This window comes from Miscanthus floridulus, chromosome 3 (assembly GCF_019320115.1).
Source record: "Miscanthus floridulus cultivar M001 chromosome 3, ASM1932011v1, whole genome shotgun sequence".
NCBI classification, from domain to species: domain Eukaryota; kingdom Viridiplantae; phylum Streptophyta; class Magnoliopsida; order Poales; family Poaceae; genus Miscanthus; species Miscanthus floridulus.
In genome coordinates this window covers 97,528,814-97,542,930 of record NC_089582.1, presented here as the reverse complement: position 1 = coordinate 97,542,930, position 14,117 = coordinate 97,528,814, and the positions used below count along the sequence as shown (strand labels likewise).

The 14,117-nt window shown below is 46.3% G+C and overlaps 1 protein-coding gene across 1 annotated transcript; it reads right to left on the bottom strand.

Annotated features, from left to right (window-relative positions):
* Positions 1–69: 69 nt before the first annotated feature.
* Positions 70–13,228, bottom strand: LOC136541944 (uncharacterized). Its single transcript, XM_066534133.1, has 9 exons — positions 13,070–13,228; positions 12,456–12,525; positions 11,790–12,153; positions 1,973–2,044; positions 1,821–1,885; positions 1,571–1,721; positions 1,391–1,468; positions 1,218–1,307; positions 70–515 (listed from the first exon to the last, which is right to left on the bottom strand). The coding sequence occupies exons 3-9, from the start codon at positions 12,048–12,050 to the stop codon at positions 390–392; spliced, it is 843 nt and encodes a 280-aa protein (XP_066390230.1). The 5' UTR covers positions 12,051–12,153; positions 12,456–12,525; positions 13,070–13,228; the 3' UTR covers positions 70–389.
* Between the last annotated feature and the right edge of the window lie 889 nt (positions 13,229–14,117).

Sequence of the window (14,117 nt, the reverse complement as noted above, 5' to 3'; positions counted from 1 at the left end):
GACATTCTTCTCCCGATCCACCATGTTCTGCTCTCCTAGATGGGCAGCTCTGGCTGACTTTCAGACACCACCTCAAACAGACTTTATAAAATTTTGACAATTCGGGCGATCAGAATTCAATTTTCGACAATTGTGTAGATCATACAACCCAGATGTCTGTTAAGTTATATATACACACACCCCGTTACTCCCGGGCCGACATGCAAAATGCACTGGCCAACTCGCAGAACACGCATCTTCACACTTAAGTACATTGATGACAGGAAACTTGGGCAGAAATTATCTGGTTCTGCACTAGACAGCAGCCATAAAGAAATCCTTGGGGAACCTATCGAAATAAGCGATCTGCGGCCCGCTGCCGCAGCCAGCCACTCCATAGATAGATATAATTATGGCTGCGGTGGTTCATGCTGTGGTGTGGCCGGGGAGTCCGGTGCGATGGTGAAGTGCACTCCCCTTCCTTGCCCCGACTGCAGGATGAATGCCACCTCCGTTGCAGCAAGAGCAGCTGCCTCCTGGACAGACACAATAGGCAATTAGGGATTTAAAGAAGGCCCTAGAGCTGCACTGGATGCAGCAAATAGCCAAATTAACAAGGAAGCACAAAAGGCGATGCAGATTTTCATTCTAAAACTGAATTTTCATCAAATCAGTTTACCAATTTTTTGGTCGCACAGGTCACAACTAACCGTCAGTTTCAATTTCAACCATGTTTAGTCAATTATAATCAGTACTCCCTCCGTTCCAAATTATAAGTCGCTTTGACTTTTTTTTGGTACATCCATTTTGCTATGCATCTAAATATAATAATATGTCTAGATACATAGCAAAATAGATGAACCAAAAAAGTCAAAGCGACTTATAATTTGGAACTGAGGGAGTAGTAAAGACTGATTAGGTTGCATAGCTTAGTTCCTAATCTTGATTTTCATGATGTGCATGACAAGTCAAATTCAAACAACTAGTAAAGTACTCCTCTATTCCAAATTATAAGACGTTTTGGCTTTTCTAGATACATATTTTTTGCTATGCATTTAGATATACACTATGTCTAGATGCATAATAAAAGCAATGTATTTGGAATGGAGGGGGTATTAAATGTCAACTCAATTTCAATGCATTTGGAGTATGGCAAGGAATATGTTAGGTGTTCCCAAAACCTTCTAAAAAATAAGAAAAGGAAGATGCAGATATTCACTTTAGAAATTGTAACTGACCTGTCTCTGCCTGCGGCACTGTAAGATACTAATTGCCCAAGCCATAATGTAGAATGGTAGCAGGAAACCAGCAGCACGCAATAGAAAAAGCTATCAATTGCAAACCATCAAAATACCAAATGTTAATATATGATGTGAACAGTATATATTTTCAAGATGATTATTTCACTTACTGAAAACATTGCTGAAGTGTCGTCATCATCTTCATCAGTTAGAGCCAGTGCGTGTCTCAACAATAAGAGAGCCATTAACTGAACATAAAAAAAGGGTAAATTGGATGTTACATATAAATAAGAAAACCCTGTTGTTTTAAGTGGCAACAATATAAATACATCTGTTTTGTAGTTACTCACAACAAGAGCAGCAGAGCGGCAAAAGGCAGCAGTGCTGGCATTTGTGGCAGAATAATCATCATATTCAGCTTCCATGATGTGGTTTTGTGCCACTGCAAGTATCCTAGGATCACGCAAGTCAAATGCAGTACCAGTAATAGTCCACCCACCACTAGGAACCACGGAGAAATGAGAGGTGATGACAAACAGTTAGAAGAAAAATTATTACATAAGTATAGAACTTAAGAATAAAAAGGGCATTATGCCCTACCTTATATCAATGGTAGTTTCATCAGGATGAGCTCTCGGAGGTGCAGTGTACCCATGTTCATAAGGCTGCAGATAGTATTTTTCAACACAATTTAGTATTAAATGACATCCGTGAAAATGGCATAACAATTAGTTGTTCATAACTTAAATCACCTCATGACATATTTCACATGTTACATCTCCTTTCTCATTGCACCATCGTTGTACACATGCCCGATGAGCATACTGCATAGCAAAAACTAAAAGCAAGTTAGAGGATACGGAAAACGCTCTTAAAAGTAATCGCATAAAAAAATCATGGTACATCTATTTAACATATTATTGTCTGACAAATCAGGGAAGCGTGACAAAAACAACCAACTCAAAGTTTAAACCTATTCAGCTAGATGTAAGAAAAGGTACGGCCAAAATTATTGGGAGGCGGTTCACAAATCGAATTATCCTGGTAACTTCAAATCCAGTCTATCCCACATACTTGTTACAAAATCACAGTTAGTCATATCATAAAATTAGCTTTATCCAACCAAGTACTGCCCACAACTCGAGATAAGGTACTATGATAATAGGGAAATTATATTTAAGTTTTATACCAAAATGTTTGGGTATTTTTAGGCTGTCTTAAATTAAAATGCTAATAACATATTTTAAAGTTGACCCTGTCTTCCATAACAAGCAGTTTTTTATTCCATGGCTAGTGGGTTCATGCAAAGTGCAATATTGGCAAATTGCTGGATGAAAGATTGTGATATCTTGATGCATTGAAATGGCACACATTTCACTCCGGAACGGGCAACTATTATCTTCAGTTGATAAAATTATGAAATTGTACATATAATGTTGGACTCATTTTGTGCTGATACTGAAAAGAGCTGTGTGCGGGATGGTCACTCGGTCCCATGCGGCGACGTGGGGGCAACCTGTCTAGGGTTTCCCCCGCCACCGCCGCCGACATCGCAGCTCTGGCAATTGATCCACCAGCGAAACCTCCTCCACGCCTCTCCCCTTTCACTTCACACAGTCCTCCACCAATTCCATCTCCCATGCCCCTGCATCTCCTCTGGTCGCCACTCCCCAACCAGCTGAATCAGATGCCGCTGGTGCTCGAGAGATCGCCACTGGTCGCCTCCCTCTCCATCACCGTGGGGACAAGCTGCCGCTCCCCCTCGTCAGTAACCACCAAGACGGTCATATACCTCTCCACTGCAGTCGGTATTGGCAGCGGACCTCCACCATCAGTCGATGCCCACACCATCCATGAAGATGAGGGTGTGTGCAGGGAGGTGAGGTGGTCCCTGGACTCCACGCTGCTGGTCACCACCCTCTCCACCACCACGGGGACAACTCCCCCATCGGTTGTCAGCTCGCTGGTTACCTCCCACTCCACCGCTGCGGCAACCAGTATCATACCTCCCGCATCGGTTGTCGCCCTCAGCACCAATTCCTGTGAGAGTGTGCAGGGAGTGTAGAAGTTAAGTCCTGCTCCCAGTTATCACTTAGTTATCTGTACTTAATTATGTTTCTGCTATTAAGGCCTTGGGCAGCACAAGTGACTGTGCAAGTACCCAGGCAGTTAGCTGTTTAGTTAATGCTCTAAATGAGCCATCAATGTAATCAATGTGCTACTTATCTCCTATATATGAAAGAGCAGTCGCCTGGGTGTGTTATCCCTAGCTGAGTAAAAATACTCTGTACCTCCAACAATTGGTATCAAAGACCAGGTTAGACACCTCTCTCTCATCTTCTACTCGAGCCCCCTTCCCTGCTTTCTCATCCATGGCCTCGACATCTTCTGAGCGCCGAAGGAAGGCTGCCAAGGGCGTCAGCGATGCGGAGGACTCCTCTGGCCGGGCCGCGCGCTTGAAAGCTGCAGAGGAGGCAGCTGCGCAGGCGGTCCAGGCGGCGCGGCAGGCGGCGACGGCTGCAGAGGAGGCGGCAAGGACCGCGCGGGTGCTGAGGGAGGAGATTGCAGCAGAGAAGGAAGAAGAGGAGCTGGAGTATGAAGAAGGAGAGGAGGTCAAGAGCCCGCGCCGGAGGTCTCCATCTCCGCCAGTCCGCAGGCGTGGCCGCGGTGGCGGGCGTCGGGAGTCGCCTGTGTACGACAGGGTCGTATACAGGGACTCGGGCAGCGGCACGAACTGGCCGATGCTGTCCAAGACGAACTACCACGAATGGAGCCAAGAGATGAAACTGCGAATGCAGGCCCGCGATCTGTGGGACGCAGTTGAAGGAGAGCGGGTCTCGTTCCGCGACGACCGGCGGGCTATGGAGGCGATTGTCGCAGCGGTTCCCAAGGAGATGGGGATTCCGCTCATCGACAAGCGGACGGCGAAGGAGGCGTGGGACGCCATAGCTGCTGCGCGCATCGGCGTGGACAGGGTCCGCCGCGCGACGCTGCAACGCATCCGCCGCGACTGGGAGAACATCAGTGTCAAGCCAGGAGAGAGCGTCGAAGATTTTGCCTTCCGCCTCTCAACTCTGCATCGACAGCTTGTCCTTCATGGTGATCAGGACATCGATGAGAGGCGTGTGGTGGAGAAGTATCTGCGTACAGTACCGTCGAAGTATGCGCAGATTGTGGTTGCTATTGAGCAGTTTCTGGACTTTGACATGCTCACGCTTGAGGAAGCCACTGGGAGGCTCAAGGCTGTTGATGACCGTGAAGAGCAAGCGCCTACCGAGCCAATCACCGTCGGCGGCAAGCTCATGTATACTGAGGAGCAATGGCGCGCACGCTGGAAGAAGGAGAAGAAGGGCGGCGGGGATGATTCTGCTGGCTCTAGTTCAAAGAATCAGCGCGGCGGCGGCCAAGGCGGCGGTGGTGGCCGCGGTCGCGGCGGCTGGCGAGGAAAGGGCCGTGGCGGCGGCCGCGATGGTGGACGCTGTGGCGATACCTGCCACAATTGTGGCCAGGAGGGCCACTGGGCAAGGGACTGCCCTCATCCACGCCGAGACAGAGATGGTGACCGTGATGGTGGCGGTGACCGCGGCGGCGGACGGGGCAGAGGCCGTCGTGGCGGCGGCCGCGGTGGCAATCAAGGCCAGCACGCTGGTGGCCGAGGGGGCGCAGGCGGCGGTGACGGCGGCCACAATGGCCGTGTGCAGTATGCAGAATGCGAGGATGATGGGGCTCTGTTTCTGGCGCATGGGCTCGTTGATCTTGATAAGTGCGCGCCGGCATACACCTATGCTGCTCAAGAGGTGAATCTGGAAGAACCAAAAGCCCGCGCCTTCCTTGGTGCCAATGGCGATGAAGAAAAGGCAGATGTGTGGTACCTTGATTCAGGAGCTACACACCATATGACTGGACGGCGTGAGCTCTTTTCTGACTTGAACACGGACGTGCGAGGCACGGTCCGATTTGGAGATGCGTCCAAGGTTGACATCAAAGGCATCGGTTCGATTGCTTTCGAAGGAAGAACTGGTGAGCATAGGGTGCTGCAGGGTGTGTACTATATACCAGCCCTGAAGAATTCCATTATCAGTCTGGGTCAGCTTGACGAGACTGGCTCCAAGGTGGAGATATATCACGACGTGTTACGTATCTGGGAACACACTGGCCGTTTGATTGCCAAGGTGAAGAGAGGGGCTAACAGATTGTACACACTCCAACTTCATGCAGCCCAGCCACTTTGTCTTGCAGCATGCAGAGGAGATGTAGCGTGGCAGTGGCATGAGAGGATGGGGCATTTGAATTTTGATGCACTCCGCAGACTTGGGAAGGAGGAGATGGCGCGCGGTGTCCCGGTTATTGACCATGTGGAGCAGGTGTGTGACACCTGTGTCACCACCAAAATGAGAAGGCGCCCGTTCCCAGCTGCAACACAGTACCGTGCCAAACAGCCCCTTGAGCTGGTGCACGGCGATCTTTGCGGACCAGTGACACCTGCAACACCTGGAGGGAATCGATATTTCCTGCTGCTCGTCGATGACGCTAGCCGTTTCATGTGGGCAGCGCTCATACCAAGCAAGGATGCAGCAGCAGAAGCCATCAAGCGCATCAAACTGAGCGCAGAGGCGGAGAGTGGTCAGAAAATCAGGGTGCTTCGCACCGATAATGGAGGAGAATTCACAGTTGCTGATTTCGCTACCTACTGCGCAGAACAAGGCATTAAGAGGCACTTCAGTGCTCCCCACTCACCTCAGCAGAATGGGGTAGTTGAACGGCGCAATCAGTCAGTAGTGGCCATGGCAAGGGCACTGCTTAAGCAGAGGGGCCTGCCAGCTCGGTTTTGGGGGGAGGCTGTGATGATAGCAGTCCACATACTGAACCGATCACCGACACGTGCGTTGAAGGGGATCACCCCATATGAGGCCTGGCATGGACGTTCACCAACTCTGGGACACATGAAAGTGTTTGGGTGTGTGGCATACACAAGGAAGCTCAGTCAGCTGCGCAAACTTGATGACCACGGCGAGGCCGGCGTGTTTATTGGTTATGCAGAAGGAGCTAAGGCATATAGGGTGTTTGAGCCTGTGAGCGGGCGTGTCAGGATCAGCCGTGATGTTGTATTTGATGAAGAACATGGCTGGGATTGGTCCTCGCCGGAATCTGGGCCATCAGCTGTGAACAGCAGTGAATTCACAGTTGAGTATGTCTGGTCAGAGGAGGTGAGCGAACCAGCGCCGCCGTCGTCGCCTCTGCTCCCGGATTCACCAAGAACACCCGCACCAAACAGCCCAATTGGAGTTGAAGGAGCAGAGGGCTCCGCATCAACTCATCCTCAAGCTAATTCTGCTCCAGCGGCACTGGAAGTGTCACCACCGCCACCAAGTCCTCAGATTGAGCATGCCACGCCTCTGGAGGATGATGATGATCGACTGGATGCTTATCACGAGGATGAACCACTTCGCTACAGAACTGTCAGCAATATCATTGGCCAGCAGCCCACACCGCCACTTGCAACTCGCCTGTTCGCAGAGCTGCATCTAACGCACTCTGGCGAACCAACTTCGCATACTGAAGCCAAGAGAGATCCAGCGTGGTGCGTAGCAATGAAAGAAGAGCTGCGATCAGTAGAGAGAAACAAGACCTGGGAGCTTGTGAAGCCTCCTGCTGGTCACCATCCAATCACCCTGAAGTGGGTGTTCAAATTGAAGAAGGACGAACACGGTAATGTTATCAAACACAAAGCCAGACTTGTCGCTCGTGGCTTTGTCCAGCAAGAAGGCGTGGATTATGATGATGCTTTCGCCCCTGTCGCACGCATGGAATCCGTTCGAGTCTTGTTGGCTCTGGCGGCACAGGAGGGTTGGTCTGTTCATCAGATGGACGTCAAGTCCGCATTTCTGAATGGAGACCTCAACGAGGAGGTATATGTGCATCAGCCGCCTGGCTTTGTTGTTGCTGGACAAGAAGACAAGGTGTATCGCTTGCGCAAAGCTCTGTATGGCCTACGGCAAGCACCAAGAGCATGGAATGCAAAGCTTGATTCAACATTGAAGAAGAAAGGTTTCAGACAAAGCAACCATGAAGCTGCAATCTATAGGCGAGGTTCTGGAAACTCTCTGTTGCTTGTCGGTGTGTATGTGGATGATTTGATCATCACAGGGGCCAAAGAGCAGGATGTTGAAAGCTTCAAGGCTGAAATGAAAGCAACATTTGAGATGAGTGACCTCGGGCTCTTAAGCTTCTATCTGGGCATTGAAGTACAGCAGAGCACCGATGGCATCACCCTTAGACAGACTCACTATGCCAAAAGGATACTGGAATTGGGTGGTATGGTGGACTGCAACCCAGCAGCCACTCCTATGGAGGAAAGGCTAAGATTGAGCAAGAAGAGTACAGCCAAGGAAGTTGATCCAACACAGTACAGGCAGCTGGTTGGAAGCCTGCGATATTTGGTTCATACTCGACCTGACTTGGCATTTGCAGTCGGGTTTGTGAGTAGATTTCTGGAAAGGCCCACCATAGAGCATCAGCAGGCAGTGAAGCGTATCCTTCGGTATGTGGCAGGCAGTCTGGAGTATGGCCTGCACTTCACCAAGGCATCCAGTGAAGCCAGATTCATTGGCTACTGTGACTCAGACTTGGCTGGAGATATTGACTCAAGCAAGAGCACTACAGGTTGTCTATTCTTCCTAGGCAACAATCTGGTCAGTTGGCAGTCCATTAAACAAAGAGTGGTTGCCTTATCTAGCTGTGAAGCAGAGTATGTTGCCATGACTACTGCTGCAACACAAGCTCTGTGGCTGTCCAGGTTACTTGCTGAATTGTTGGGAAAGAAAGTGGAAGTAGTAGAGCTGCGAGTGGATAACAAATCAGCAATAGCACTTGCAAAGAACCCTGTCTTTCATGACAGAAGCAAGCATATAAGAATCAAACAACACTTCATCAGAGATTGTGTTGAAGAAGGCAGCATCAAGACTGAGTTCGTCGCCACAAATGATCAACTGGCAGACATTCTGACTAAGGCCTTAGGCAAGGCCAAGTTTGAAGACATGAGAAGCAAGATTGGGATCATGAAGATCAAGGATGGGGGGAAGCAGGTCTTAGGGGGAGAACTGTAGAAGTTAAGTCCTGCTCCCAGTTATCACTTAGTTATCTGTGCTTAATTATGTTTCTGCTATTAAGGCCTTGGGCAGCACAAGTGACTGTGCAAGTACCCAGGCAGTTAGCTGTTTAGTTAATGCTCTAAATGAGCCATCAATGTAATCAATGTGCTACTTATCTCCTATATATGAAAGAGCAGTCGCCTGGGTGTGTTATCCCTAGCTGAGTAAAAATACTCTGTACCTCCAACAGGGAGGTGAGGTGGCCTCCTCGAGGAATAGGCTATCACATTCTAGTTCAGCGCCATCACTCTATTCCTCGCTGATCATCGCATCAACAAGTGTATCCTCTAGCATCGCGCTTCTCCATTGCCACCAAAATCTCAGCATCAAGGTGCACGCTTGATGCCTACTGATCTGATTGGTCGATGCTTCATGCTGCGAACTACAAGAATGCATCTCACTGCTTCCACTGTAAGCAGGAAGGTCACGAAGCTAGGCATTGCAAGCAGCCTCAGTCACCTAAGAGTCCCCAAATAGGTCCTCAGTTGGGCTGTCAAAAGTTGCTCCTCCCTGAGCCACCCCCATCACTTGATTCTCCATCTTCAGTTCCTTTAGATGCTGCTGCTACGCCTTCAATTCTGCCTGTCCATGATGCAGCTGTCATTTTACATGAGCTGGAATTGCCATTCCACGCTACAATAAACGGATGGTAAATACTAGTTTGACCAACTCGCCCATTTATCACATGTCTATGTATCTCCCTCACAAAACAGAGATTAATGATATGGATAAAGTAAGAAGAACCTTATTTTGGCAAGGTGGGAGTGTGAAAAAAAATACTTCCTCAGTTCCAAATTATAAGACGTTTTGGCTTTTCTAGATACAATTGTTTTTACCATGTATCTAGACAGTGTGTGTATCTAAATGCAATAATGCATGCGAAAGTTATGTATCTAGAAAAGTATGTTCTGGTACAAAGAAAGGAGGATTGGGCATTAAAGATATCAGAAAGTTAAATCTAAGTCTTCTTGCTAAATGGTGGTGGAAATTAGAACAGGAAACTGGGATCTGGCAAGACATTATCAATGCCAAATATATAAAAGGGAAGCCTATTCCTCTGATAACACACAATCAAAATAATTGTCCTGATTGGGCTGACCTACTCAAGGTCAGATCGCTGTATCTCCAGGGTAGGAAAGTAAAAATTAGAAATGGCAAAAACAACCAGTTTTGGAAACCCTTGCTTTCAGTGAACCAATGATTCAGAGATATCCTGTTCTTTTCTGTTTATGTGAAGAGCAAGATTTATCAGTGGCACAAGTTAGTGAGAAGGATTTTCAGTTGAATTTTAGACGTTAGTTGCCTTGGGAACTTAGCTCTGTTTGAACCCAGATTCAATCACAGGCAGGAATTTTGTTTTACAGGAGGGAGACTTATCTCCTGTAGACTTGAAAAAAAAAAGTGGCAAGTTCTCAGTAAAATCTTTATACAATGCTTTAAGAGCTGGTGATGTGGATTCTAAACTTTTAATCATAAGTTGATCTGGAAAGAAAGTCCCTGCTAAAATAAAAATCTTTATGTGGCTTATCAAGAACAACACAGCCTCACCAAGGACAACATGATCAAAAGAAACTGATCAGGTGACCCAAAATGTTATTTCTGTGAGCAAGATGAATATATTTCTCATTCTTCTCTAGTTCTATTGTCCCATTGCTAAGGTGGTATGGTCAGTGGTTGCTCAGGTTATTGGCACCTCTGATATTCCCTCCAATTTAACCCAATGTTGGTTATAGATTAAGAAATGGTTACCCCATGGGGCTATGTTCTACACTTTTGGTATTGCTGCCATATGTTGGTCTATCTGGAAAACTAGGAATAAAGCTTGCTTTGAGAACAAATTGATCAAGAACCCGTTGAAAATAATATGTTATGCCTGTGATCTAATGAATTTCCGGACAGGTTTATACCCAACAAAGACTAGGGAGAAGCTTGTTTGAAGGCATTAACACCATGCTTCAGGTGGCGACAAAGTTACTTGCTGACTCCAAGAACAGAGGACAACTCCAGCTTGAGGACGACAAGAGCCAGGATGAAGAGGAAGATAATGCTTGAAGTCGAGCTGTGATATGAGGATTTTTTGTGGTAGTGGCTGATGTGCCTGGAGTTGGCCTTATGTCTTTTGAATCATGGTCTATGATCTGTGTAATAGCGAGTTTATTAGCCTTAAATTGTTTGTTGCTTGGCTTTCCTTTCTATGTCGGGGTCGAAGGTCTGAAGCAGACTTTTCAATCCCACTTCATAGGATTGAAACTTATGTCTATCTAAACTATCATTGCTCGCATCTGTATCCATACTGTTGTATTTCTGTTGATACAATGGAAATGGGTTATCCTCGGTTCAAAAAAGAAAAAGAAAAAAAGAAATGGAGTGCAAGGATGTTCTATCACAGGCTTGGGTCGCCATCACTGCTGGTTCTTGCCCATCGTTGTCGCCGGCACAGGTGCGCTGAATTGTCATCCAATGTGATGAGGCTCCAACATGTGTGACCACTGACCACCTCGGTGCTGGATTCATGGTCTCACCTTGAATCCATTGATGATTGGGGCTTGAATTCAATGGTTGAGTTTCGCAACACAAATGGGTGGGATTCAATGATCCTGGAAGCATCTATATGTAGCACCTTTGTTGGTAGCCCAGGATCGTGGCTGTGACACCACATCCGTTGGGATCTGAATCCCATCACGGTTTGAGTATTGTCGTTTTCGTGTGTTGCCTTGCGGGCATCTTTTAGTGGTTGCTTTGGTCATGTAAGGTTGTTGTCATGATCGTAAGGTCGTGTAAGGTTGTTGTTTCGGTCGTTGTGGTCGTGTGAGGTGGTTGTACTTGGCAATTTTGGCCATTCTTCTCTCTTAATGCAATGACATGCAGGTCTTCTGCATGTTCAGGAAAAAAAAAGATACACTGCTGACAAAATATCTTGATCTAATCTCATGTCCATTAGTCCCTAGATATTGCCTGTGATATGTTTTGATTCTTGGTACAGCATCTACTATATAAAATTAGTATTCAATCTAATTTGTTGAATCTGGGACCTAATCAATAGACAATAATTGTCAATATTGAGCAGCACTGCCATGTCTTAAATGCTCAATGCACAAAATGAATTGAGGGAAAGAGAATATGCCAAGCAAGGTATATGAGTATAACACCACAAGATTCCCATCCACAACTTACTAATGTCAGAACAGAAGTGTACCATTGGGGATTTGAGGACATAATGTACAGTATAGCTGAGCGACTAATCAGGTATAGCCCTGAGTTAGGGGGAGACTAATGCAGTAATTCTGTAAGCAATAGAGTGTTGTATGGGCATATATAGGACAGAAGGAGAAACACTTGACACTTTAGATAATAATTAGATATGGGGTATAATGATCCATCCACAATATCTGAATAAGACAAATGGAGTAACACGAACCTTTAGACTGCCAGTGCAAGCACATGGACTCTCTAGATTTTTAATAATATCTTCCTCCTGACAAATGCGACACTCCACCACCTGCAGAAGAGGTTCCTCTTCAGAAACCATGCTTTCTCCCACTGCTAAAATGGCATGAGCCATGGAGGGTGGATGTGCAATGGTTTGCCCAGATGATTTATTCTTGATGACTGCCCCAGTGACCACATTTGGCTCAGGAATGCTTAGGTCATCAATATTGAGCATTAGATGTTCCTTCATTGTTGCAAATAACTAATAAACCTTCCAGCAAAAGAATTCTTGTAGAAATGCTAGATCAGCTGAGAGTTCATAATCTAGTAGCTAGACCAGGCTTAGCATCCCGCTGAAAAAAAAAGGACAGGTCAGCTGATGACATTATTAATTAGAAAGACATATACACCCTGCTTGGCACAGTCCAGCTCCGAGGTCCACCTTAAATCTGGAGTTTGTACTAGAATCAAGAACTTTGAGACTCTATTTTTTTGTCTAGAATAGAAAGAAAACCATTCAGGTGTGCGTGTACCCATAGCTCCAGATTCACAAATTTCTGGAGCTAGGAATACCCAACTCCATGAAATCTTGGAGCTGGAAAACTGCCAAACAGGGTCATAAAATAACTGAAGCAGCAGAAGAAATTTGCCTAACCTTGTGAAACGAGGCACCAGAATCCTTGGTGAAAGAGGAAAGAGGCACCAATACTCTGAGCTCCACGTTTCTGCCCAATAAATTATTTATCATTACAAAACAACTTCACAATTTTTTTCTTCAACGTTGAAGGCATTTGAAAACTAACATCCTAGATGAGACAAGTCCAATGGATATGAATAAATAATTTGTTCTGCAAACAGTAATGTTCCTCCCAATTCCCATGAAACTACTTCAATCTGGACATTTCAGGCAATAAGTTTGTTTCCTCAGAGAATATAAATCTAGCATTCTGAGATGCCCCAATTTCATCCACAATGATAATCAACAGAAGGAACACATACCTTCAATACAAAATTTTATCCAAAATGCACATTCGTAAATTTGATCATTTGCCTGTCCTAATCTCGGCACGATTAAATTCCCACCACAAGCTACAAACAGGGAAAACTAAATAATACTAAAAGTGCAAAGCAAGCAACATGGCTGCCTCTAAATCGAAGTTAGCAGGCACAATACACGTACTTGGGGTCAGATCCGAAACCAAAAGCTTAGGTTAAGGTTGGGGGTGCTCCGTTTCGCACAGCGGAATGGAATCGAAGGGGCGGGCATACCTGGTGGGTGCTCGTCGCCGGCGAAGGGCCCGACGAAGACCTGGTGAAGGGCGGCGCCGCTCGCCCAGTTGTGGCCGCCAGGAAAGGAAGGCCACGAGACAGACGGGGGCGTGAATGGGAGAAGGTAAAAGGAGGGGCGAACGCAACAGGCGGCGACGCGCTCGGAAAGTCGGGAGCTTATGGGTGTTTATTTTTAAGATTCTATTTTTATTTCATTGTATTTTTAAAAAAATATGATAGTTTTTTATTTATGCTTCTAAATTATTATGATATCTATATCTATATCTTGTTGGATTATCTGGAAAACAACAAATGAAATTATCTTTGACAACAAAGTATGCAACCTTAGGAAATGGAAGTGTATCTTCACGAAAGAACCTGGATTGGCGTGTATAAGGCTAAGCACAGTCTGCGAGACTTATGGTGATAATGGGGTTAGTGGCCGCAACAACAATAGAAGTATAGAATGATTCAGTTATATTACAGGTTACTCCTATGTTGGCTATTTCAATAAGCTCTCTCCTTTGAGCAATGAGGAGTGACATTCCTTCGATTTCTCATGAGTTCCAATTAGAGCCTCATGAGTATCATGAGTTCCAATTAGAGCCTCATGAGTAACCAAATACTCGTCAAGGATTTGCTCAAGAGCTTTGTGCCTTTTGCGCAACTACTTCAATTCTCCCCTCTTCTTATTCACGGGAGAATGGGCCCCTTGCTATACCTATATGAGTCCCTCTTTAGAGGGCTCCTCATCCTCACGATCACTCCCATTATCGCTCTCATCATATTGTACCTTTGGACCCTGGCCATGAAGTATTAATGGTGATGCCGACAAGTGACATGGTTACGGTAGGACTCTGAGTTGTATTTGACAGTACATGATAGAGTTGGAATAGGACTCTGTAACCAGGCCTCCTCATAAATATGAGAGGAGGGTTGCTGTAACCATGACGACATAGCGGCAGATTCGCGGGAGGGAGGCAACATTTTTGCCGGGACCCTAGAGCGGCCATTGTTACTGGTATTGGGAGGAGCGTCCGTAGTCATC